The sequence below is a fragment of the Salvelinus alpinus genome, chromosome 30, assembly GCF_045679555.1.
Source record: "Salvelinus alpinus chromosome 30, SLU_Salpinus.1, whole genome shotgun sequence".
Taxonomy (NCBI): Eukaryota; Metazoa; Chordata; class Actinopteri; order Salmoniformes; family Salmonidae; genus Salvelinus; species Salvelinus alpinus.
This window is the reverse complement of record NC_092115.1, coordinates 12,870,512-12,898,127: the sequence shown is the minus strand read 5'-3', so window position 1 is coordinate 12,898,127 and position 27,616 is coordinate 12,870,512. Positions and strand designations below refer to the sequence as shown.

At 38.7% G+C, this 27,616-nt stretch overlaps 1 protein-coding gene across 5 annotated transcripts; it reads right to left on the bottom strand.

The window, feature by feature from the left end:
* Positions 1 to 3,693: 3,693 nt before the first annotated feature.
* On the bottom strand, positions 3,694 to 25,723 carry LOC139560385 (complement factor H-like). Of its 5 annotated transcripts, none has more exons than XM_071377092.1 (29): positions 25,567 to 25,723; positions 24,682 to 24,873; positions 23,829 to 24,008; positions 23,352 to 23,531; positions 23,191 to 23,226; positions 22,740 to 22,817; positions 21,169 to 21,360; positions 20,316 to 20,495; positions 19,839 to 20,018; positions 19,678 to 19,713; positions 16,949 to 17,140; positions 16,096 to 16,275; positions 15,619 to 15,798; positions 15,458 to 15,493; positions 15,007 to 15,084; positions 13,436 to 13,627; positions 12,583 to 12,762; positions 12,106 to 12,285; positions 11,945 to 11,980; positions 9,216 to 9,407; positions 8,363 to 8,542; positions 7,886 to 8,065; positions 7,725 to 7,760; positions 7,274 to 7,351; positions 5,703 to 5,894; positions 4,849 to 5,028; positions 4,372 to 4,551; positions 4,211 to 4,246; positions 3,694 to 3,837 (listed from the first exon to the last, which is right to left on the bottom strand). In XM_071377092.1, the coding sequence occupies exons 1-29, from the start codon at positions 25,649 to 25,651 to the stop codon at positions 3,737 to 3,739; spliced, it is 3,948 nt and encodes a 1,315-aa protein (XP_071233193.1). In that variant the 5' UTR covers positions 25,652 to 25,723; the 3' UTR covers positions 3,694 to 3,736. The 5 variants fall into 5 exon arrangements, with proteins under 5 accessions (XP_071233193.1, XP_071233192.1, XP_071233194.1 ...); XM_071377091.1 differs by having other exon boundaries at positions 24,682 to 24,894; positions 25,567 to 25,694; XM_071377093.1 differs by having other exon boundaries at positions 4,211 to 4,225; positions 24,682 to 24,894; positions 25,567 to 25,693.
* Between the last annotated feature and the right edge of the window lie 1,893 nt (positions 25,724 to 27,616).

Genomic DNA, 27,616 nt, shown 5'->3' with positions numbered 1-27,616 from the left:
GCTATCTTTAATTTGCTGTCCAACATGTATTTTTTAGTAACGTTTATGAATAGTTATTTGATTAGATTAGGTGCCTCTCCAAGATTTATCCGGACATTGTTATTGCATTTTGCCTAGTATTCACATTGTATAACCACGATTTGTGCCGCTAAATATGCACATTTTCGAACAAACAATATATGTATTGTGTAATATGATGTTATAGGACTGACATCTGATGAATTTTGAGAAGGTTAGTGAAAAAATGTATATCTTTTGCTGATTTATTCGTTATCGCTACTGTTGGCTTGAATCAATGCTGTTGTGTTTTTGGCTATTGTGGTAAGCTAATATAATGCTATATTGTGTTTTTGCTGTAAAACACTTAAAGAATCGGAAATATTGGCTGGATTCACAAGATGTTTGTCTTTCATTTGCTGTACACCATGTATTTTTCATAAATGTTTTATGATGAGTATTTAGGTATTTGACGTTGGTGTCTGTAATTACTCTGTTGCTTCGGTGCTATTTCTGACGGTAGCTGTGATGGTAGCATCAATGTAAAACTGATTTATACCTCAAATATGCACATTTTTCGAACAAAACATAGATTTATTGTATAACATGTTATAGGACTGTCATCTGATGAAGTTGTTTCTTGGTTAGTTTGGTTGGATCTTGGTTAGTTAGGCTGGCTTTGTGCATGCTACCTGTGCTGTGAAAAATGTCTGTCCTTTTTTCTATTTCGTGGTGAGCTAACATAAATATACGTGGTGTTTTCGCTGTAAAACATTTTAAAAATCGGACATGTTGGCTGGATTCACAAGATGTTTATCTTTCAAATGCTGTATTGGACTTGTTAATGTGTGAAAGTTAAATATTTCCCAAAAATATATTTTGAATTTCGCGCCCTGCACTTGAGCTGGATGTTGTCATAAGTGTGCCGGCGTCGGGCTTGCAGCCTGAAGAAGTTAACGATCCTTTTTGTTTACTTTATAACCCACAGCACAAACCTCTCTAACTAAGTTGGAATGGTGTTTATTATGTTTTAATTACTCCTTGTCATACTACATAATCCCTTCCTTATGAATTAACATTATTAATCAGATATAACAATACATGGTAGAGTTTAAATTAGTTATAGTTTTATCTAAATGTAGAAATTGTTTAGTCATTATTCATAAAATTCCTAACAATCCACCCTAAATGACAAAACAATTCATAACATTATATCAAACACTATATAGAAACATCAATGTTATACAAGAATAAACCAAACCAATACATGTATTTACACTCGATCATCATCAATGACTTTTCTAACCTATATCAGAATCATAACTCTTCTTACCAGGATTTTCGTTACAATCTTTATTAAAGAAACAGTCTATACATTGAAACATGAAACCATCTAAATTCCCTAAACATATATGGTCTCCTCATGTGTGAAAGATCCGGAGTTCTCTACTGGGTCTGAAGCCATATATTCATCATTCCACTGGTCAGAACTTAGGATTGGTCCGTATATCACCATCTGATGTCATCGAATACTCCAGAGTCCTAGAAATGAGTACCTTTCCCACAACATCCACACAAAACTAATACATTCACACAGGTGAAGGTTGCCCAAAACACAGTGATCATGACGTATATTCATTTCTCAAACACACTATCCACCCCAGATAGTGCATTATCCACCCCAGAGTCCCCTGCCAGGGCCTTGGTCACTGATCCGTCTGGAGCTGTGTCATCGGGGACCAAATTAACCCCATACACCCCCACCCTTTTCAGCCAGCAACATATCCAAAACTATTCTATTCTGCCAAGCCATTAATTACATCTCTGGTATAATAGATGAAGCGCTGTTGATTATAATAAATATAATTGATCTAGTCCACATTCTTATTGAGAGTGGACCACCAGAAGATACTTGACTCTAATCCTGCTATGATCTGATTTCTTGCTTTGAATTCGTCTGGCACCCCCTGAAACACCAATGCTATCAATGTAACTCTATTGTCAAAAGATCATGACTGAGCACTCCTTCTCTCTCTTCTACCTGGCTCTGGGTAAGGGTAAAGAGCATGAATAACTGCACTAATGCACCACTACCGGTCCAATTGGTAGGCAGATTAGGTCACAGCTTCATACCTCCACACTCTAAACCTTTTCATCTGCCAGTCAGGTCCCTCATTGTCTCCTCGGTTGTAACATTCTCAGTCCTATTGCATATACTGACTTCCCCTACTTCCCATCCGTGTGTTATGTAGCGAGCCATAAAATCCTGTCACTGTGAAAGAGAAAATCTGGATGTAATCGGCACCTGGGGACACATATCACAGATCAATGCAACTGTCATAGTTCAGCTCCCTGCCCTCTTGAACCGCTTTATCATACAGGCCATTCCCATGGGTGTAGCAATTCCATCAAATCGAAAGGGAATGGTTATGAAGGTTTTGCTGAGGCGCAGGCCTAACATTATTATTTCGCTACTGATCTGGCTTTATATTGAATCCATTCTAACCATAGGTTAGAATCCCCATAACAGTTTCCACCTCAATTACTTCCTTAACTTCTTATGGCTGCAGGGCGGTGTCGGGCTCAATATGACAACAGCCCGTCCAAGTGCAGGGCGCGAAATTCAAAATATATTTTTTAGAAATATTTAACTTTCACACATTAACAAGTCCAATACAGCAAATGAAAGATAGACATCTTGTGAATCCAGCCAACATGTCCGATTTTTTAAATGTTTTACAGCGAAAACACCACGTATATTTATGTTAGCTCACCACCAAATACAAAAAAAGCACAGACATTTTTCACAGCACAGGTAGCGTGCACAAAATATGATATTGTAACATGTATCAAATAAAATCAAAGCCGGAGATAGTATTCGCCTATAACGACGGCTTTCCAGAAGGCGATTCCAGGTTCATCTTCACGCTTTCGAAGAAACAGGAAATGGCGGACAACTTATTCCAAGAGGATTTATTCCACTTCAGACCAAGATAATCCATTCATTTCTTCTCTCACTTCCTCTTGACATCTAGGGGAAGGTGTATGACGTGTATGTATACCAATACGTATCATGCCCATTTATAGGCAAGCCTTTGAACAGAGACCTCGATTTCAGAAATCTCACTTCCTGTCAGGAAGTGGGCTGCAGAAGGAGTTCTGTTTCACTCAGAGAAATAATTCAAACGGTTTTAGAAACTAGAGAGTGTTTTCTATCCAATAGTAATAATAATATGCATATTGTACGAGCAAGAATTGAGTACGAGGCCGTTTGAAATGGGCACCTTTTTCCAAGTTACTCAATACTGACCCTGCAGCCATAAGAAGTTAAACTATGGTTGAACCGACCCAACTTAGCCCTGAGATGTTTAGATAAGGCAGTGAGTAACTTTTTAGGTCTTCCATTATCTTGAGTTGTCTGCTAAAGTGGTAATAAATTATAGTGAGCCTTCAGGAGAATAACTGATATTGTGTGTCATGTGTGTGCGCTGGTGAGTTGGAATGAACTTTTGAACCTGTTTTTATCTTGGTCAAGAGGAGGAGCTTTATTCTGTAACCAATGACGTCATATGTTGTATATAAACTGTTGTTTGTGGTTAAATGGGAGCGTGCTCCAAGAATAAATACTATTATCTATTTTTAATAAGACTGTTCCCTGTCTATTTTATGTTAATAAGGATCTTACAAATTCTTAGAAACAGACAGAGTGATTTTAATTAATGAGCACATAAAGGAATTATTAAATTCCCCTAACACCCCCTCTACTAGATGTGCTGTGGTCCCCTCCACTAGATGTAGCACCATTCCCTCTGTCACTCGAAGTGCTGCTGCCTCCTTCACCTGTTCCACACATGACATGATTAATAACAATAATATAGCAAGATTAATAACAATAATATTACATGATTAATAACATTAGCTTGAAGGCTGTTACTACAAACTATACAGTTTTACTACAAACTATACATTAACTGATGTCAATGACCCAATGTTCATAGATTCATCAGTCTGGGATGTTTTAGGAATATCAGGGGGCACAATTTGTGCAATGTAAAACATCTCATAGAAATGTCAGTCACCAAACAAGAAACCTGCAGGTTTGTTTAGCTCGTTTGGCCAGTTACATTGTTCAATATTGCTATTGACAGTTTATTGCCATTGGGGTAAACAAAGCTGTTCTTGCCTAAGATACAAAATGACTGGTCACTTTTACCTGTGCTGGCCCTCTCTGTGGGGGATGGAGTTGGAAGTATTGAGAGGGAGGCAGGGAACAAATATCAATGATTTATTCAGAAGGGTACAGAAGATAAAAAAAAACAAGGAAACAGGAGTTACACTATTAAATGATGGCTCTAATGCCAGGACTTCACTTACTGCATGTGGGAGCTGTGGTCCAATCTCCAGATATGCAAACACTAGAGTCAGTTTCTTCAAAAGTATATGAATCCTGACATTTATAATTTATCTTAGAGCCGTCTTGGAACTTCTCCTGATATTTACGAGTGATAACTGCATTGGTCACAAGAGGAGGTTCCCCACACAAGTCGTCTCTTTCTGTAAAGAACCAAGACAGTGGAAACACAGACACTAATACATGTTGCTATGCACATCATCTTTCTCATGCGTGACACTGACACATGCTGCTTCGACTGACAATCACTGAATGTTTAACAAAATGAAGGAGAATACAATGACTAAATGCCACCCTCTGTGGTGAAAGACGTGAAAAAATACAGAATGTAATATTTAATTAAATGTAATCAAAAAGTTATCATTATGCCATCGTTATCCTACCACATAGTAGAGCAAAACAAGGGTTTTATACCGAGACAACTCTGAGAACACACTCACCTACACAAAGTGGTAATTCTGTCCAAGTCCCATTCTCACACTTAGCTGAGATAGAGCCCTTAATTACATGTGTTGAATCACAGTCAAACCAAACTGATTGTTTATTGGGATACCATCCATTCACATCAGGGTTTTTCACTTTAGCATTAGGGTTCTCTGGAGCAATGCAGCTGTTCTCATCTGAAAAACAAAAACTTCAACTATAAACATCTTATTGAATCAACTGAGGGAGAAAAGCTAGAGTGAGGTTTGACCCAAACAGCATGTCTGTATTTATCTTAAGGTAGACAAAGTAGATGGACTAGTCTACTATCTGTGCCATGTGACATAAAGAGCTGTATAGACATTTTCCACTGTCAGGTTTTACCCCGGTGCTTGACCCAAAGTCTCAGGATTTCGTGTTTACAAAGCTGAAGCCTAAGTGCGGCCCCAGGAGGCCATATACACTAAATCAGGGCTGCCGAAGGGTGACTGGGGACTTGGGGCAGGGTTTGGAGATGTATTGTGATAGCATGTGATGTAGTTGGTCCCTTTTAGGAGAGTTCCTGATAGTACTAGTGACCTAGTGCAATTAGGCTGTTGTACAAGGAGTTCCCTACACATTATGAAAAGAAAGCTTAAACAAAGTCATCAACAGTGTTTCCATCTTCACCTGAACAGAACACGTGTTAATAAGCAATACAAGATTGTTGGTGACTTCCCAGTACAACATGCAGGTATTAACAGTGAGCAGTACACACTATACTCTATAAGGGCAGCAGGAACCCTCAAAGTCTTCCCATGATCTCTAACACCAATGTTCTGACAATTCATTCATGATACATTTTTTTTGTAAGAATGCTCAAATCACTTACCTATGCACTGAGGTATGTGGGACCATTTTCTGTTCTCACACTTAACCATCGCCCACCACCCCTCAACCACAGGTTTCCGACCTTTATCGCAGGCATAGTAAAGTTCAGTGCCATGCTGGTACGTTTCTTTATCCGAGTCAAAATAACCTCGATCCAGTTTGGGTTTTTGGCAGCTTAGTTGGGAATCTTGAGCTGAAATGGAGTAACCTTGGCCTAATTATCAAAGGAACAGTAAAGCTGATAACAACCATTTCAGATGACTTTTTTGCAGTTTGAATTGTGGCGTTGTGATGCATAAATACATCACAATCCAAAAGTGTATGAGAACACTTTTGACTTTTCAAAAACCTAATGCAGATGAGTTCTTCAGAAAGGGACACTTTTGTATTGTGAATTGCATTTCAGTGTTTGTAAGGTGTTTAAGACATGATTTCAGAACTGTGAACTGTGCCCTCACTGGTGACAGTGACCAAACACAACATGACTATCAAATACCCAAATAAGCAAAACACATATCCAAAATCTGTCTTGGGGATTCGACCACAGCCAAGGTGCGAGAAAAGCTTATGTTCAGTTGCATTTTGAATGAAACATCCCTTTAACAATTCCAATGCTTGGCAATGACCCTGAAAATGCATCCTCACCAATGAAAGGCCTTTACTCTGTAATGATCACATGTAATGGAATGGCAGTAAAGATGCTTTAATTTGTAACTCGCAACCTAGTTAAGCTGCAGCTGGCCCCGAACAGATCGGCACGTTTTGCTCTTCATTGTAATCAGAGGGCTGATATCAATACTATACATGCCAGTCTCTATTGGCTGAGAGTTGAGGAAAGACTGACTGCATCATTTATTCTTTATATAAGAAACATTAAGGTGTTGAAAATCCCAAATTGTTTACATAGTCAACTTACACACAGCTCTGACACACACACTTATGCCACCAGGGGTCTTTTCACAGTCCCCAAATCCAGAACAAATTCAAGAAAATGTACAGTATTATATAGAGCCCTTATTACATGGAACTTCCTTCCATCTCATATTGCTCAAATAAACAGAAAACCTGGTATCAAAAAACAGATAAAGCAACACCTCGTGGCACAACGCCTATTTGACCTAGATAGTTTGTGTGTATGCTTTGATATGTAGGCTATGTGTGCCTTTTTAAAACATTTATGTAGTTCTGTCCTCGAGCTGTTCTTGTCTAATGATGTTCTGTATTATGTTTCATGTTTTGTGTGGACCCAGGAAGAGTAGCTGCTGCTTTTGCAACAACTAATGGGGATCCTAATAAAATACCAACAAAAAATTTTACCAAAAACCTGTAACGTTTCAGCGATCCAGACTGAATAGAGACCTAAGGGTCTCTTACAAATAACATTGTAAATTCACACTATGTATTTAATTAATTAACCTGCTAAGACTTAGTTATAGCAGAATATTGTGGCATTACGGTACCTACAAAAAGTCTAATCAATGCCAGGTTTGTTACAATATGTATGACTGGCTGAACTAAACTGAGGAAGGAATAGGATATTTTTTATGGAATTTCTCATTTGGATGAGATTACCGCTAGATGTGCTGTGGCCCCCTCCACTAGATGTGCCACCATTCCCTCTGTCACTCGAAGTGCTGCTGCCTCCTTCACCTGTTCCACACATGACATGATTAATAACAATAATATAGCAAGATTAATAACAATAATATTACATGATTAATAACATTAGCTTGAAGGCTGTTACTACAAACTATACAGTTTTACTACAAACTATACATCAACTGATGTCAATGACCCAATGTTCATATGTTCATCAGTCTGGGATGTTTTAGGAATATCAGGGGGCACAATTTGTGCAATGTAAAACATCTCATAGAAATGTCACTCACCAAACAAGAAACCTGCAGGTTTGTTTAGCTCGTTTGGCCAGTTACATTGTTCAATATTGCTATTGACAGTTTATTGCCATTGGGGTAAACAAAGCTGTTCTTGCCTAAGATACAAAATGACTGGTCACTTTTACCTGTGCTGGCCCTCTCTGTGGTGGATGGAGTTGGAACTATTGAGAGGGAGGCAGGGAACAAATATCAATGATTTATTCAGAAGGGTACAGAAGATTAAAAAAACCAAGGAAACAGGAGTTACACTATAAAATGATGGCTCTAATGCCAGGACTTCACTTACTGCATTCGGGAGCTGTGGTCCAACCTCTAGATATGCAAACACTAGAGTCAGTTTCTTTTAAAGTATATGAATCCTGACATTTATAATTTATCTTAGAGCCGTCTTGGAACTTCTCCTGATATTTACGAGTGATAACTGCATTGGTCACAAGAGGAGGTTCCCCACACAAGTCGTCTCTTTCTGTAAAGAACCAAGACAGTGGAAACACAGACACTAATACATGTTGCTATGCACATCATCTTTCTCATGCGTGACACTGACACATGCTGCTTCGACTGACAATCACTGAATGTTTAACAAAATGAAGGAGAATACAATGACTAAATACCACCCTCTGTGGTGAAAGACGTGAAAAAATACAGAATGTAATATTTAATTAAATGTAATCAAAAAGTTATCATTATGCCATCGTTATCCTACCACATAGTAGAGCAAAACAAGGGTTTTATACAGAGACAACTCTGAGAACACACTCACCTACACAAAGTGGTAATTTTGTCCAAGTCCCATTCTCACACTTAGCTGAGATAGAGCCCTTAATTACATGTGTTGAATCACAGTCAAACCAAACTGATTGTTTATTGGGATACCATCCATTCACATCAGGGTTTTTCACTTTAGCATTAGGGTTCTCTGGAGCAATGCAGCTGTTCTCATCTGAAAAACAAAAACTTCAACTATAAACATCTTATTGAATCAACTGAGGGAGAAAAGCTAGAGTGAGGTTTGACCCAAACAGCATGTCTGTATTTATCTTAAGGTAGACAAAGTAGATGGACTAGTCTACTATCTGTGTCATGTGACATAAAGAGCTGTCTAGACATTTTCCACTGTCAGGTTTTACCCCGGTGCTTGACCCAAAGTCTCAGGATTTCGTGTTTACAAAGCTGAAGCCTAAGTGCGGCCCCAGAAGGCCATATACACTGAATCAGGGCTGCCGAAGGGTGACTGGGGACTTGGGGCAGGGTTTGGAGATGTATTGTGATAGCATGTGATGTAGTTGGTCCCTTTTAGGAGAGTTCCTGATAGTACTAGTGACCTAGTGCAATTAGGCTGTTGTACAAGGAGTTCCCTACACATTATGAAAAGAAAGCTTAAACAAAGTCATCAACAGTGTTTCCATCTTCCCCTGAACAGAAAACTTGTTAATAAGCAATACAAGATTGTTGGTGACTTCCCAGTACAACATGCAGGTATTAACAGTGAGCAGTACACACTATACTCTATGAGGGCAGCAGGAACCCTCAAAGTCTTCCCATGATCTCAAACACCAATGTTCGAACAATTCATTCATGATACATTTTTTTGTAAGAATGCTCAAATCACTTACCTATGCACTGAGGTATGTGGGACCATTTTCTGTTCTCACACTTAACCATCGCCCACCACCCCTCAACCACAGGTTTCCGACCTTTATCGCAGGCATAGTAAAGTTCAGTGCCATGCTGGTACGTTTCTTTATCCGAGTCAAAATAACCTCGATCCAGTTTGGGTTTTTGGCAGCTTAGTTGGGAATCTTGAGCTGAAATGGAGTAACCTTGGCCTAATTATCAAAGGAACAGTAAAGCTGATAACAACCATTTCAGATGACTTTTTTGCAGTTTGAATTGTGACCTTGTGATGCATAAATACATCACAATCCAAAAGTGTATGAGAACACTTTTGACTTTTCAAAAACCTAATGCAGATGAGTTCTTCAGAAAGGGACACTTTTGTATTGTGAATTGCATTTCAGTGTTTGTAAGGTGTTTAAGACATGATTTCAGAACTGTGAACTGTGCCCTCACTGGTGACAGTGACAAAACACAATATGACTATCAAATACCCAAGTAAGCAAAACACATATCCAAAATCTGTCTTGGTGATTCGACCACAGCCAAGGTGCGAGAAAAGCTTATGTGCAGTTGCATTTTGAATGAAACATCCCTTTAACAATTCCAATGCTTGGCAATGACCCTGAAAATGCATCCTCACCAATGAAAGGCCTTTACTCTGTAATGATCACATGTAATGGAATGGCAGTAAAGATGCTCTAATTTGTAACTCGCAACCTAGTTAAGCTGCAGCTGGCCCCGAACAGATCGGCACGTTTTGCTCTTCATTGTAATCAGAGGGCTGATATCAATACTATACATGCCAGTCTCTATTGGCTGAGAGTTGAGGAAAGACTGACTGCATCATTTATTCTTTATATAAGAAACATTAAGGTGTTGAAAATCCCAAATTGTTTACATAGTCAACTTACACACAGCTCTGACACACACACTTATGCCACCAGGGGTCTTTTCACAGTCCCCAAATCCAGAACAAATTCAAGAAAATGTACAGTATTATATAGAGCCCTTATTGCATGGAAATTCCTTCCTTCTCATATTGCTCAAATAAACAGAAAACCTGGTATCAAAAAACAGATAAAGCAACACCTCGTGGCACAACGCCTATTTGACCTAGATAGTTTGTGTGTATGCTTTGATATGTAGGCTACGTGTGCCTTTTTAAAACATTTATGTAGTTCTGTCCTCGAGCTGTTCTTGTCTAATGATGTTCTGTATTATGTTTCATATTTTGTACGGACCCAGGAAGAGTAGTTGCTGCTTTTGCAACAGCTAATGGGGATCCTAATAAAATACCAACAAAAAATGTTACCAAAAACCTGTAACGTTTCAGCGATCCAGACTGAATAGAGACCTAAGGGTCTCTTACAAATAACATTGTAAATTCACACTATGTATTTAATTAATTAACCTGCTAAGACTTAGTTATAGCAGAATATTGTGGCATTACGGTACCTGCAAAAGGTCTCATCAATGCCAGGTTTGTTACAGTATGTATGACTGGCTGAACTAAACTGAGGAAGGAATAGGATATTTTTTTATGGAATTTCTCATTTGGATGAGATTACCGCTAGATGTGCTGTGGCCCCCTCCTCTAGATGTGCTGTGGTCCCCTCCATTAGATGTGCTGTGGCCCCCTCCGCTAGATGTGCTGTGGCCCCCTGTTAGGAATTTTATGAATAATGACTTAACAATTTCTACATTTAGATAAAACTATAACTAAATTAAACTCTACCCTGTATTGTTATATCTGATTAATAATGTTAATTCATAAGGAAGGGATTATGTATAAACATAATAAACACCATTCCAACTTAGTTAGAGAGGTTTGTGCTGTGGGTTATAAAGTAAACAAAAAGGATCGTTAAACTATGGTTGAACCGACCCAACTTAGCCCTGAGATGTTTAGATAAGGCAGTGAGTAACTTTTTAGGTCTTCCATTATCTTGAGTTGTCTGCTAAAGTGGTAATAAATTATAGTGAGCCTTCAGGAGAATAACTGATATTGTGTGTCATGTGTGTGCGCTGGTGAGTTGGAATGAACTTTTGAACCTGTTTTATCTTGGTCAAGAGGAGGAGCTTTATTCTGTAACCAATGACGTCATATGTTGTATATAAACTGTTGTTTGTGGTTAAATGGGAGCGTGCTCCGAGAATAAATACTATTATCTATTTTTAATAAGACTGTTCCCTGTCTATTTTATGTTAATGAGGATCTTACAAATTCTTAGAAACAGACAGAGTGATTTTAATTAATGAGCACATAAAGGAATTATTAAATTCCCCTAACACCCCCTCCTCTAGATGTGCCACCATTCCCTCTGTCACTCGAAGTGCTGCTGCCTCCTTCACCTGTTCCACACATGACATGATTAATAACAATAATATAGCAAGATTAATAACAATAATATTACATGATTAATAACATTAGCTTGAAGGCTGTTACTACAAACTATAAAGTTTTACTACAAACTATACATCAACTGATGTCAATGACCCAATGTTCATAGATTCATCAGTCTGGGATGTTTTAGGAATATCAGGGGGCACAATTTGTGCAATGTAAAACATCTCATAGAAATGTCACTCACCAAACAAGAAACCTGCAGGTTTGTTTAGCTCGTTTGGCCAGTTACATTGTTCAATATTGCTATTGACAGTTTATTGCCATTGGGGTAAACAAAGCTGTTCTTGCCTAAGATACAAAATGACTGGTCACTTTTACCTGTGCTGGCCCTCTCTGTGGGGGATGGAGTTGGAACTATTGTGAGGGAGGCAGGGAACAAATATCAATGATTTATTCAGAAGGGTACAGAAGATTAAAAAAAACAAGGAAACAGGAGTCACACTATAAAATGATGGCTCTAATGCCAGGACTTAACTTACTGCATGTGGGAGCTGTGGTCCAATCTCCAGATATGCAAACACTAGAGTCAGTTTCTTCAAAAGTATATGAATCCTGACATTTATAATTTATCTTAGAGCCGTCTTGGAACTTCTCCTGATATTTACGAGTGATAACTGCATTGGTCACAAGAGGAGGTTCTCCACACAAGTCGTCTCTTTCTGTAAAGAACCAAGACAGTGGAAACACAGACACTAATACATGTTGCTATGCACATCATCTTTCTCATGCGTGACACTGACACATGCTGCTTCGACTGACAATCACTGAATGTTTAACAAAATGAAGGAGAATACAATGACTAAATGCCACCCTCTGTGGTGAAAGACTTGAAAAAATACAGAATGTAATATTTAATTCAATGTAATCAAAAAGTCATCATTATGCCATCGTTATCCTACCACATAGTAGAGCAAAACAAGGGTTTTATACAGAGACAACTCTGAGAACACACTCACCTACACAAAGTGGTAATTCTGTCCAAGTCCCATTCTCACACTTAGCTGTGATAGAGCCCTTAATTACATGTGTTGAATCACAGTCAAACCAAACTGATTGTCTATTGGGATACCATCCATTCAAATCAGGGTTTTTCACTTTAGCATTAGGGTTCTCTGGAGCAATGCAGCTGTTCTCATCTGAAAAACAAAAACTTCAACTATAAACATCTTATTGAATCAGCTGAGGGAGAAAAGCTAGAGTGAGGTTTGACCCAAACAGCATGTCTGTATTTATCTTAAGGTAGACAAAGTAGATGGACTAGTCTACTATCTGTGTCATGTGACATAAAGAGCTGTATAGACGTTTTCCACTGTCAGGTTATACCCCAGTGCTTGACCCAAAGTCTCAGGATTTCGTGTTTACAAAGCTGAAGCCTAAGTGCGGCCCCAGAAGGCCATATACACTGAATCAGGGCTGTCGAAGGGTGACTGGGGACCTGGGGCAGGGTTTGGAGATGTATTGTGATAGCATGTGATGTAGTTGGTCCCTTTTAGGAGAGTTCCTGATAGTACTAGTGACCTAGTGCAATTAGGCTGTTGTACAAGGAGTTCCCTACATATTATGAAAAGAAAGCTTAAACAAAGTCATCAACAGTGTTTCCATCTTCCCCTGAACAGAAAACGTGTTAATAAGCAATACAAGATTGTTGGTGACTTCCCAGTACAACATGCAGGTATTAACAGTGAGCAGTACACACTATACTCTATGAGGGCAGCAGGAACCCTCAAAGTCTTCCCATGATCTCAAACACCAATGTTCGAACAATTCATTCATGATAAAAAAAATTGTAAGAATGCTCAAATCACTTACCTATGCACTGAGGTATGTGGGACCATTTTCTGTTCTCACACTTAACCATCGCCCACCACCCCTCAACCACAGGTTTCCGACCTTTATCGCAGGCATAGTAAAGTTCAGTGCCATGCTGGTACGTTTCTTTATCCGAGTCAAAATAACCTCGATCCAGTTTGGGTTTTTGGCAGCTTAGTTGGGAATCTTGAGCTGAAATGGAGTAACCTTGGCTTAATTATCAAAGGAACAGTAAAGCTGATAACAACCATTTCAGATTATTTTTTTGCAGTTTGAATTGTGGCGTTGTGATGCATAAATACATCACAATCCAAAAGTGTATGAGAACACTTTTGACTTTTCAAAAACCTAATGCAGATGAGTTCTTCAGAAAGGGACACTTTTGTATTGTGAATTGCATTTCAGTGTTTGTAAGGTGTTTAAGACATGATTTCAGAACTGTGAACTGTGCCCTCACTGGTGACAGTGACCAAACACAACATGACTATCAAATACCCAAATAAGCAAAACACATATCCAAAATCTGTCTTGGGGATTCGAACACAGCCAAGGTGCGAGAAAAGCTTATGTTCAGTTGCATTTTGAATGAAACATCCCTTTAACAATTCCAATGCTTGGCAATGACCCTGAAAATGCATCCTCACCAATGAAAGGCCTTTACTCTGTAATGATCACATGTAATGGAATGGCAGTAAAGATGCTTTAATTTGTAACTCGCAACCTAGTTAAGCTGCAGCTGGCCCCGAACAGATCGGCACGTTTTGCTCTTCATTGTAATCAGAGGGCTGATATCAATACTATACATGCCAGTCTCTATTGGCTGAGAGTTGAGGAAAGACTGACTGCATCATTTATTCTTTATATAAGAAACATTAAGGTGTTGAAAATCCCAAATTGTTTACATAGTCAACTTACACACAGCTCTGACACACACACTTATGCCACCAGGGGTCTTTTCACAGTCCCCAAATCCAGAACAAATTCAAGAAAATGTACAGTATTATATAGAGCCCTTATTACATGGAACTTCCTTCCATCTCATATTGCTCAAATAAACAGAAAACCTGGTATCAAAAAACAGATAAAGCAACACCTCGTGGCACAACGCCTATTTGACCTAGATAGTTTGTGTGTATGCTTTGATATGTAGGCTATGTGTGCCTTTTTAAAACATTTATGTAGTTCTGTCCTCGAGCTGTTCTTGTCTAATGATGTTCTGTATTATGTTTCATGTTTTGTGTGGACCCAGGAAGAGTAGCTGCTGCTTTTGCAACAACTAATGGGGATCCTAATAAAATACCAACAAAAAAATGTACCAAAAACCTGTAACGTTTCAGCGATCCAGACTGAATAGAGACCTAAGGGTCTCTTACAAATAACATTGTAAATTCACACTATGTATTTAATTAATTAACCTGCTAAGACTTAGTTATAGCAGAATATTGTGGCATTACGGTACCTACAAAAAGTCTAATCAATGCCAGGTTTGTTACAATATGTATGACTGGCTGAACTAAACTGAGGAAGGAATAGGATATTTTTTATGGAATTTCTCATTTGGATGAGATTACCGCTAGATGTGCTGTGGCCCCCTCCACTAGATGTGCCACCATTCCCTCTGTCACTCGAAGTGCTGCTGCCTCCTTCACCTGTTCCACACATGACATGATTAATAACAATAATATAGCAAGATTAATAACAATAATATTACATGATTAATAACATTAGCTTGAAGGCTGTTACTACAAACTATACAGTTTTACTACAAACTATACATCAACTGATGTCAATGACCCAATGTTCATATGTTCATCAGTCTGGGATGTTTTAGGAATATCAGGGGGCACAATTTGTGCAATGTAAAACATCTCATAGAAATGTCAGTCACCAAACAAGAAACCTGCAGGTTTGTTTAGCTCGTTTGGCCAGTTACATTGTTCAATATTGCTATTGACAGTTTATTGCCATTGGGGTAAACAAAGCTGTTCTTGCCTAAGATACAAAATGACTGGTCACTTTTACCTGTGCTGGCCCTCTCTGTGGTGGATGGAGTTGGAACTATTGAGAGGGAGGCAGGGAACAAATATCAATGATTTATTCAGAAGGGTACAGAAGATTAAAAAAACCAAGGAAACAGGAGTTACACTATAAAATGATGGCTCTAATGCCAGGACTTCACTTACTGCATTCGGGAGCTGTGGTCCAACCTCTAGATATGCAAACACTAGAGTCAGTTTCTTTTAAAGTATATGAATCCTGACATTTATAATTTATCTTAGAGCCGTCTTGGAACTTCTCCTGATATTTACGAGTGATAACTGCATTGGTCACAAGAGGAGGTTCCCCACACAAGTCGTCTCTTTCTGTAAAGAACCAAGACAGTGGAAACACAGACACTAATACATGTTGCTATGCACATCATCTTTCTCATGCGTGACACTGACACATGCTGCTTCGACTGACAATCACTGAATGTTTAACAAAATGAAGGAGAATACAATGACTAAATACCACCCTCTGTGGTGAAAGACGTGAAAAAATACAGAATGTAATATTTAATTAAATGTAATCAAAAAGTTATCATTATGCCATCGTTATCCTACCACATAGTAGAGCAAAACAAGGGTTTTATACAGAGACAACTCTGAGAACACACTCACCTACACAAAGTGGTAATTTTGTCCAAGTCCCATTCTCACACTTAGCTGAGATAGAGCCCTTAATTACATGTGTTGAATCACAGTCAAACCAAACTGATTGTTTATTGGGATACCATCCATTCACATCAGGGTTTTTCACTTTAGCATTAGGGTTCTCTGGAGCAATGCAGCTGTTCTCATCTGAAAAACAAAAACTTCAACTATAAACATCTTATTGAATCAACTGAGGGAGAAAAGCTAGAGTGAGGTTTGACCCAAACAGCATGTCTGTATTTATCTTAAGGTAGACAAAGTAGATGGACTAGTCTACTATCTGTGTCATGTGACATAAAGAGCTGTCTAGACATTTTCCACTGTCAGGTTTTACCCCGGTGCTTGACCCAAAGTCTCAGGATTTCGTGTTTACAAAGCTGAAGCCTAAGTGCGGCCCCAGAAGGCCATATACACTGAATCAGGGCTGCCGAAGGGTGACTGGGGACTTGGGGCAGGGTTTGGAGATGTATTGTGATAGCATGTGATGTAGTTGGTCCCTTTTAGGAGAGTTCCTGATAGTACTAGTGACCTAGTGCAATTAGGCTGTTGTACAAGGAGTTCCCTACACATTATGAAAAGAAAGCTTAAACAAAGTCATCAACAGTGTTTCCATCTTCCCCTGAACAGAAAACTTGTTAATAAGCAATACAAGATTGTTGGTGACTTCCCAGTACAACATGCAGGTATTAACAGTGAGCAGTACACACTATACTCTATGAGGGCAGCAGGAACCCTCAAAGTCTTCCCATGATCTCAAACACCAATGTTCGAACAATTCATTCATGATACATTTTTTTGTAAGAATGCTCAAATCACTTACCTATGCACTGAGGTATGTGGGACCATTTTCTGTTCTCACACTTAACCATCGCCCACCACCCCTCAACCACAGGTTTCCGACCTTTATCGCAGGCATAGTAAAGTTCAGTGCCATGCTGGTACGTTTCTTTATCCGAGTCAAAATAACCTCGATCCAGTTTGGGTTTTTGGCAGCTTAGTTGGGAATCTTGAGCTGAAATGGAGTAACCTTGGCCTAATTATCAAAGGAACAGTAAAGCTGATAACAACCATTTCAGATGACTTTTTTGCAGTTTGAATTGTGACCTTGTGATGCATAAATACATCACAATCCAAAAGTGTATGAGAACACTTTTGACTTTTCAAAAACCTAATGCAGATGAGTTCTTCAGAAAGGGACACTTTTGTATTGTGAATTGCATTTCAGTGTTTGTAAGGTGTTTAAGACATGATTTCAGAACTGTGAACTGTGCCCTCACTGGTGACAGTGACAAAACACAATATGACTATCAAATACCCAAGTAAGCAAAACACATATCCAAAATCTGTCTTGGTGATTCGACCACAGCCAAGGTGCGAGAAAAGCTTATGTGCAGTTGCATTTTGAATGAAACATCCCTTTAACAATTCCAATGCTTGGCAATGACCCTGAAAATGCATCCTCACCAATGAAAGGCCTTTACTCTGTAATGATCACATGTAATGGAATGGCAGTAAAGATGCTTTAATTTGTAACTCGCAACCTAGTTAAGCTGCAGCTGGCCCCGAACAGATCGGCACGTTTTGCTCTTCATTGTAATCAGAGGGCTGATATCAATACTATACATGCCAGTCTCTATTGGCTGAGAGTTGAGGAAAGACTGACTGCATCATTTATTCTTTATATAAGAAACATTAAGGTGTTGAAAATCCCAAATTGTTTACATAGTCAACTTACACACAGCTCTGACACACACACTTATGCCACCAGGGGTCTTTTCACAGTCCCCAAATCCAGAACAAATTCAAGAAAATGTACAGTATTATATAGAGCCCTTATTGCATGGAAATTCCTTCCTTCTCATATTGCTCAAATAAACAGAAAACCTGGTATCAAAAAACAGATAAAGCAACACCTCGTGGCACAACGCCTATTTGACCTAGATAGTTTGTGTGTATGCTTTGATATGTAGGCTACGTGTGCCTTTTTAAAACATTTATGTAGTTCTGTCCTCGAGCTGTTCTTGTCTAATGATGTTCTGTATTATGTTTCATATTTTGTACGGACCCAGGAAGAGTAGTTGCTGCTTTTGCAACAGCTAATGGGGATCCTAATAAAATACCAACAAAAAATGTTACCAAAAACCTGTAACGTTTCAGCGATCCAGACTGAATAGAGACCTAAGGGTCTCTTACAAATAACATTGTAAATTCACACTATGTATTTAATTAATTAACCTGCTAAGACTTAGTTATAGCAGAATATTGTGGCATTACGGTACCTGCAAAAGGTCTCATCAATGCCAGGTTTGTTACAGTATGTATGACTGGCTGAACTAAACTGAGGAAGGAATAGGATATTTTTTTATGGAATTTCTCATTTGGATGAGATTACCGCTAGATGTGCTGTGGCCCCCTCCTCTAGATGTGCTGTGGTCCCCTCCATTAGATGTGCTGTGGCCCCCTCCGCTAGATGTGCTGTGGCCCCCTGTTAGGAATTTTATGAATAATGACTTAACAATTTCTACATTTAGATAAAACTATAACTAAATTAAACTCTACCCTGTATTGTTATATCTGATTAATAATGTTAATTCATAAGGAAGGGATTATGTATAAACATAATAAACACCATTCCAACTTAGTTAGAGAGGTTTGTGCTGTGGGTTATAAAGTAAACAAAAAGGATCGTTAAACTATGGTTGAACCGACCCAACTTAGCCCTGAGATGTTTAGATAAGGCAGTGAGTAACTTTTTAGGTCTTCCATTATCTTGAGTTGTCTGCTAAAGTGGTAATAAATTATAGTGAGCCTTCAGGAGAATAACTGATATTGTGTGTCATGTGTGTGCGCTGGTGAGTTGGAATGAACTTTTGAACCTGTTTTATCTTGGTCAAGAGGAGGAGCTTTATTCTGTAACCAATGACGTCATATGTTGTATATAAACTGTTGTTTGTGGTTAAATGGGAGCGTGCTCCGAGAATAAATACTATTATCTATTTTTAATAAGACTGTTCCCTGTCTATTTTATGTTAATGAGGATCTTACAAATTCTTAGAAACAGACAGAGTGATTTTAATTAATGAGCACATAAAGGAATTATTAAATTCCCCTAACACCCCCTCCTCTAGATGTGCCACCATTCCCTCTGTCACTCGAAGTGCTGCTGCCTCCTTCACCTGTTCCACACATGACATGATTAATAACAATAATATAGCAAGATTAATAACAATAATATTACATGATTAATAACATTAGCTTGAAGGCTGTTACTACAAACTATACAGTTTTACTACAAACTATACATTAACTGATGTCAATGACCCAATGTTCATATGTTCATCAGTCTGGGATGTTTTAGGAATATCAGGGGGCACAATTTGTGCAATGTAAAACATCTCATAGAAATGTCACTCACCAAACAAGAAACCTGCAGGTTTGTTTAGCTCGTTTGGCCAGTTACATTGTTCAATATTGCTATTGACAGTTTATTGCCATTGGGGTAAACAAAGCTGTTCTTGCCTAAGATACAAAATGACTGGTCACTTTTACCTGTGCTGGCCCTCTCTGTGGGGGATGGAGTTGGAACTATTGTGAGGGAGGCAGGGAACAAATATCAATGATTTATTCAGAAGGGTACAGAAGATTAAAAAAAACAAGGAAACAGGAGTCACACTATAAAATGATGGCTCTAATGCCAGGACTTAACTTACTGCATGTGGGAGCTGTGGTCCAATCTCCAGATATGCAAACACTAGAGTCAGTTTCTTCAAAAGTATATGAATCCTGACATTTATAATTTATCTTAGAGCCGTCTTGGAACTTCTCCTGATATTTACGAGTGATAACTGCATTGGTCACAAGAGGAGGTTCTCCACACAAGTCGTCTCTTTCTGTAAAGAACCAAGACAGTGGAAACACAGACACTAATACATGTTGCTATGCACATCATCTTTCTCATGCGTGACACTGACACATGCTGCTTCGACTGACAATCACTGAATGTTTAACAAAATGAAGGAGAATACAATGACTAAATGCCACCCTCTGTGGTGAAAGACTTGAAAAAATACAGAATGTAATATTTAATTCAATGTAATCAAAAAGTCATCATTATGCCATCGTTATCCTACCACATAGTAGAGCAAAACAAGGGTTTTATACAGAGACAACTCTGAGAACACACTCACCTACACAAAGTGGTAATTCTGTCCAAGTCCCATTCTCACACTTAGCTGTGATAGAGCCCTTAATTACATGTGTTGAATCACAGTCAAACCAAACTGATTGTCTATTGGGATACCATCCATTCAAATCAGGGTTTTTCACTTTAGCATTAGGGTTCTCTGGAGCAATGCAGCTGTTCTCATCTGAAAAACAAAAACTTCAACTATAAACATCTTATTGAATCAGCTGAGGGAGAAAAGCTAGAGTGAGGTTTGACCCAAACAGCATGTCTGTATTTATCTTAAGGTAGACAAAGTAGATGGACTAGTCTACTATCTGTGTCATGTGACATAAAGAGCTGTATAGACGTTTTCCACTGTCAGGTTATACCCCAGTGCTTGACCCAAAGTCTCAGGATTTCGTGTTTACAAAGCTGAAGCCTAAGTGCGGCCCCAGAAGGCCATATACACTGAATCAGGGCTGTCGAAGGGTGACTGGGGACCTGGGGCAGGGTTTGGAGATGTATTGTGATAGCATGTGATGTAGTTGGTCCCTTTTAGGAGAGTTCCTGATAGTACTAGTGACCTAGTGCAATTAGGCTGTTGTACAAGGAGTTCCCTACATATTATGAAAAGAAAGCTTAAACAAAGTCATCAACAGTGTTTCCATCTTCCCCTGAACAGAAAACGTGTTAATAAGCAATACAAGATTGTTGGTGACTTCCCAGTACAACATGCAGGTATTAACAGTGAGCAGTACACACTATACTCTATGAGGGCAGCAGGAACCCTCAAAGTCTTCCCATGATCTCAAACACCAATGTTCGAACAATTCATTCATGATAAAAAAAATTGTAAGAATGCTCAAATCACTTACCTATGCACTGAGGTATGTGGGACCATTTTCTGTTCTCACACTTAACCATCGCCCACCACCCCTCAACCACAGGTTTCCGACCTTTATCGCAGGCATAGTAAAGTTCAGTGCCATGCTGGTACGTTTCTTTATCCGAGTCAAAATAACCTCGATCCAGTTTGGGTTTTTGGCAGCTTAGTTGGGAATCTTGAGCTGAAATGGAGTAACCTTGGCTTAATTATCAAAGGAACAGTAAAGCTGATAACAACCATTTCAGATTATTTTTTTGCAGTTTGAATTGTGGCGTTGTGATGCATAAATACATCACAATCCAAAAGTGTATGAGAACACTTTTGACTTTTCAAAAACCTAATGCAGATGAGTTCTTCAGAAAGGGACACTTTTGTATTGTGAATTGCATTTCAGTGTTTGTAAGGTGTTTAAGACATGATTTCAGAACTGTGAACTGTGCCCTCACTGGTGACAGTGACCAAACACAACATGACTATCAAATACCCAAATAAGCAAAACACATATCCAAAATCTGTCTTGGGGATTCGAACACAGCCAAGGTGCGAGAAAAGCTTATGTTCAGTTGCATTTTGAATGAAACATCCCTTTAACAATTCCAATGCTTGGCAATGACCCTGAAAATGCATCCTCACCAATGAAAGGCCTTTACTCTGTAATGATCACATGTAATGGAATGGCAGTAAAGATGCTTTAATTTGTAACTCGCAACCTAGTTAAGCTGCAGCTGGCCCCGAACAGATCGGCACGTTTTGCTCTTCATTGTAATCAGAGGGCTGATATCAATACTATACATGCCAGTCTCTATTGGCTGAGAGTTGAGGAAAGACTGACTGCATCATTTATTCTTTATATAAGAAACATTAAGGTGTTGAAAATCCCAAATTGTTTACATAGTCAACTTACACACAGCTCTGACACACACACTTATGCCACCAGGGGTCTTTTCACAGTCCCCAAATCCAGAACAAATTCAAGAAAATGTACAGTATTATATAGAGCCCTTATTACATGGAACTTCCTTCCATCTCATATTGCTCAAATAAACAGAAAACCTGGTATCAAAAAACAGATAAAGCAACACCTCGTGGCACAACGCCTATTTGACCTAGATAGTTTGTGTGTATGCTTTGATATGTAGGCTATGTGTGCCTTTTTAAAACATTTATGTAGTTCTGTCCTCGAGCTGTTCTTGTCTAATGATGTTCTGTATTATGTTTCATGTTTTGTGTGGACCCAGGAAGAGTAGCTGCTGCTTTTGCAACAACTAATGGGGATCCTAATAAAATACCAACAAAAAAATTTACCAAAAACCTGTAACGTTTCAGCGATCCAGACTGAATAGAGACCTAAGGGTCTCTTACAAATAACATTGTAAATTCACACTATGTATTTAATTAATTAACCTGCTAAGACTTAGTTATAGCAGAATATTGTGGCATTACGGTACCTACAAAAAGTCTAATCAATGCCAGGTTTGTTACAATATGTATGACTGGCTGAACTAAACTGAGGAAGGAATAGGATATTTTTTATGGAATTTCTCATTTGGATGAGATTACCGCTAGATGTGCTGTGGCCCCCTCCACTAGATGTGCCACCATTCCCTCTGTCACTCGAAGTGCTGCTGCCTCCTTCACCTGTTCCACACATGACATGATTAATAACAATAATATAGCAAGATTAATAACAATAATATTACATGATTAATAACATTAGCTTGAAGGCTGTTACTACAAACTATACAGTTTTACTACAAACTATACATCAACTGATGTCAATGACCCAATGTTCATATGTTCATCAGTCTGGGATGTTTTAGGAATATCAGGGGGCACAATTTGTGCAATGTAAAACATCTCATAGAAATGTCACTCACCAAACAAGAAACCTGCAGGTTTGTTTAGCTCGTTTGGCCAGTTACATTGTTCAATATTGCTATTGACAGTTTATTGCCATTGGGGTAAACAAAGCTGTTCTTGCCTAAGATACAAAATGACTGGTCACTTTTACCTGTGCTGGCCCTCTCTGTGGTGGATGGAGTTGGAACTATTGAGAGGGAGGCAGGGAACAAATATCAATGATTTATTCAGAAGGGTACAGAAGATTAAAAAAACCAAGGAAACAGGAGTTACACTATAAAATGATGGCTCTAATGCCAGGACTTCACTTACTGCATTCGGGAGCTGTGGTCCAACCTCTAGATATGCAAACACTAGAGTCAGTTTCTTTTAAAGTATATGAATCCTGACATTTATAATTTATCTTAGAGCCGTCTTGGAACTTCTCCTGATATTTACGAGTGATAACTGCATTGGTCACAAGAGGAGGTTCCCCACACAAGTCGTCTCTTTCTGTAAAGAACCAAGACAGTGGAAACACAGACACTAATACATGTTGCTATGCACATCATCTTTCTCATGCGTGACACTGACACATGCTGCTTCGACTGACAATCACTGAATGTTTAACAAAATGAAGGAGAATACAATGACTAAATACCACCCTCTGTGGTGAAAGACGTGAAAAAATACAGAATGTAATATTTAATTAAATGTAATCAAAAAGTTATCATTATGCCATCGTTATCCTACCACATAGTAGAGCAAAACAAGGGTTTTATACAGAGACAACTCTGAGAACACACTCACCTACACAAAGTGGTAATTTTGTCCAAGTCCCATTCTCACACTTAGCTGAGATAGAGCCCTTAATTACATGTGTTGAATCACAGTCAAACCAAACTGATTGTTTATTGGGATACCATCCATTCACATCAGGGTTTTTCACTTTAGCATTAGGGTTCTCTGGAGCAATGCAGCTGTTCTCATCTGAAAAACAAAAACTTCAACTATAAACATCTTATTGAATCAACTGAGGGAGAAAAGCTAGAGTGAGGTTTGACCCAAACAGCATGTCTGTATTTATCTTAAGGTAGACAAAGTAGATGGACTAGTCTACTATCTGTGTCATGTGACATAAAGAGCTGTCTAGACATTTTCCACTGTCAGGTTTTACCCCGGTGCTTGACCCAAAGTCTCAGGATTTCGTGTTTACAAAGCTGAAGCCTAAGTGCGGCCCCAGAAGGCCATATACACTGAATCAGGGCTGCCGAAGGGTGACTGGGGACTTGGGGCAGGGTTTGGAGATGTATTGTGATAGCATGTGATGTAGTTGGTCCCTTTTAGGAGAGTTCCTGATAGTACTAGTGACCTAGTGCAATTAGGCTGTTGTACAAGGAGTTCCCTACACATTATGAAAAGAAAGCTTAAACAAAGTCATCAACAGTGTTTCCATCTTCCCCTGAACAGAAAACTTGTTAATAAGCAATACAAGATTGTTGGTGACTTCCCAGTACAACATGCAGGTATTAACAGTGAGCAGTACACACTATACTCTATGAGGGCAGCAGGAACCCTCAAAGTCTTCCCATGATCTCAAACACCAATGTTCGAACAATTCATTCATGATACATTTTTTTGTAAGAATGCTCAAATCACTTACCTATGCACTGAGGTATGTGGGACCATTTTCTGTTCTCACACTTAACCATCGCCCACCACCCCTCAACCACAGGTTTCCGACCTTTATCGCAGGCATAGTAAAGTTCAGTGCCATGCTGGTACGTTTCTTTATCCGAGTCAAAATAACCTCGATCCAGTTTGGGTTTTTGGCAGCTTAGTTGGGAATCTTGAGCTGAAATGGAGTAACCTTGGCCTAATTATCAAAGGAACAGTAAAGCTGATAACAACCATTTCAGATGACTTTTTTGCAGTTTGAATTGTGACCTTGTGATGCATAAATACATCACAATCCAAAAGTGTATGAGAACACTTTTGACTTTTCAAAAACCTAATGCAGATGAGTTCTTCAGAAAGGGACACTTTTGTATTGTGAATTGCATTTCAGTGTTTGTAAGGTGTTTAAGACATGATTTCAGAACTGTGAACTGTGCCCTCACTGGTGACAGTGACAAAACACAATATGACTATCAAATACCCAAGTAAGCAAAACACATATCCAAAATCTGTCTTGGTGATTCGACCACAGCCAAGGTGCGAGAAAAGCTTATGTGCAGTTGCATTTTGAATGAAACATCCCTTTAACAATTCCAATGCTTGGCAATGACCCTGAAAATGCATCCTCACCAATGAAAGGCCTTTACTCTGTAATGATCACATGTAATGGAATGGCAGTAAAGATGCCAACCACTTACAAGTGTATGAAATGTGAGGCTCACGACCATAGAGACCATCTGTAATAGCCCATAGACAACGTGGGAGCATAAGGTCCACTTGGTTATTTTAATCAATTAATCAATTGCCAACAAATGAAATAAACTTTTTGTAAAATGAGAAGTGAACGATGCCACGTAACAGAAGCTCTTACCGTGTACTGTGCCGAGACACCAAATCAATAGAACAAAAAACAAACATTTTGGTTCACCCATTTCCCTACAAAATAGATAACCCATGCGACTCTGACAAATGCTTACTGCCGAATAAAGTCAACTGGATTTCACAAATAGTTTAGGTCAGCTGTGTGCAAGTTAATCATTGCCTAGGGCAGTTCCAAACTCTAGAGTTTCCAAATAGGCTATGTACATTTTGGTGCATCTGACTGTGTTTCAAACAAAACAGAATTGTTTTGAACAGTAAGGGGTGTAGCTGACTTCAATTGAACTGTCTTATAAATAATGCTTCATTATGTGTGAATAAAGCTAACTGTTTTAAACTCAGAGACGTCAATAAAGCTGACTCTTTTAAACTCAGAGACGTCAATAAAGCTGACTGTTTTAAACTCAGAGATGTCAATAAAGCTGACTGTTTTAAACTCAGAGATGTCAATAAAGCTGACTGTTTTAAACTCAGAGATGTCAATAAAGCTGACTGTTTTAAACTCAGAGATGTCAATAAAGCTGACTGTTTTAAACTCAGAGATGTGAATAAAGCTGACTGTTTAAACTCAGAGATGTCAATAAAGCTGACTGTTTTAAACTCAGAGATGTCAATAAAGCTGACTGTTTTAAACTCAGAGATGTCAATAAAGCTGACTGTTTTAAACTCAGAGATGTCAATAAAGCTGACTGTTTTAAACTCAGAGATGTGTGTCAAACAGATGTTTTCGAGCCTGTCTTATGTAAAGTGTTGGAGAAAGTCCTAGCAGAACAGCTCATGTCATATCTGGATAAGCACCAGGAACAATTTGGATTCAGACCAAAATACTCCACTGAAACAGCAAGCTGTGTCCTACTGCAGAACATCAAGAAATCACTGGATGAGGGAAATGTGGTCGGGTCAGTCTTCCTTGACCTGAAAAAGGCCTTTGACATAATGAATCACAGTGTACTGCTCTCCAAACTCCACACGTTCAATTTATCAGACAAAACCATCAGCTGGTTTGGTTTACATCTTGGAAAACCGTGGACAATGTGTGGTCATCAATAACATTAAATCCACATTTCATGGGGCACCAGGGGAAACTGCAGGGTCCCTCTATGGAAAGCCTCTATGGGACAGTCCTCCTTCTCATACAGAGGAGCACATGCATGGAAGACTTCATCAGAAGAACATAAACTGCTGAAACATTTGACTACATTCAGAAGAAACACCAAAAACTGGTTGCTATAGCTCCAACAGTACAATCACGTATGAACTGCTGCGTGCTATCAACAGATCAATTAAGACCTGTGTAACTCCATGCTGTAAATATTAGTGATACATACAGTATGTATGAGATTTGTTTTTGTGCATATAATTGTGATAATGTAGTGATAATGTACTGATCTGTGATTTTATGTGATTTTTCATTGATTATGTATTTATATATTTCCTTTTGTGTCAATTAGAACCCAAGGGGACGGGTGTTGAAAATTACCATGTGCTAGAAACAGTATAGCGCAATGCATCAGACGTGTTAGTGTGTTTGTTTGTATTTATCCAAATGGAGGCTGCTGAGGGGAGGACGGCTCTTAATAATGTCTGGAATGGAGTGAATGGAATGGCATCAAACACATGTTTTCGATACCATTCTATTCAGTCCATTCCTGGACATTATTATGAACACTCCTCCCATCAGCAGCCTCCACTGATCCAAATCAACCAAATAATAATGTTGGTAGATACAGTGCCTTCAGAAAGTATTCACACCCCTTGACTTTTTCCACATTTTGATTCAAATGGATTTAATTGTATTTCTTTTTGTCAACGATCTACACAAAATACTTTGTAATGTCAAAGTGGAAGAAAAATTCGAACAATTGTAAAACATTTATGAAAAATAAAACACTAATATACTGTATCGTGATTAGATAAGTATTCACCCCCCTGAGTCAATACACGTTAGAATAGCCCCTAGGCAACGATTACAGCTGTGAGTCTTTCTGGGTAAGTCTCTAAAGGCATTATAGACCTGGATTGTGTAACATTTGCCCATTATT

What these genes read in the sequence shown, in the direction of transcription:
- LOC139560385 (XM_071377091.1), bottom strand. Translation starts at nt 25,651, where the DNA reads ATGGGTTATCTATTTTGTAGGGAAATGGGTGAACCAAAATGTTTGTTT. An exon ending in CCACATACCTCAGTGCATAG is followed by an intron (nt 24,009 to 24,681) that starts GTAAGTGATTTG and finishes TTTGTTTTTCAG; the next exon opens with ATGAGAACAGCTGCATTGCT. An exon ending in GACCACAGCTCCCACATGCA is followed by an intron (nt 4,247 to 4,371) that starts GTAAGTGAAGTC and finishes CCCTCTCAATAC; the next exon opens with TTCCAACTCCATCCCCCACA.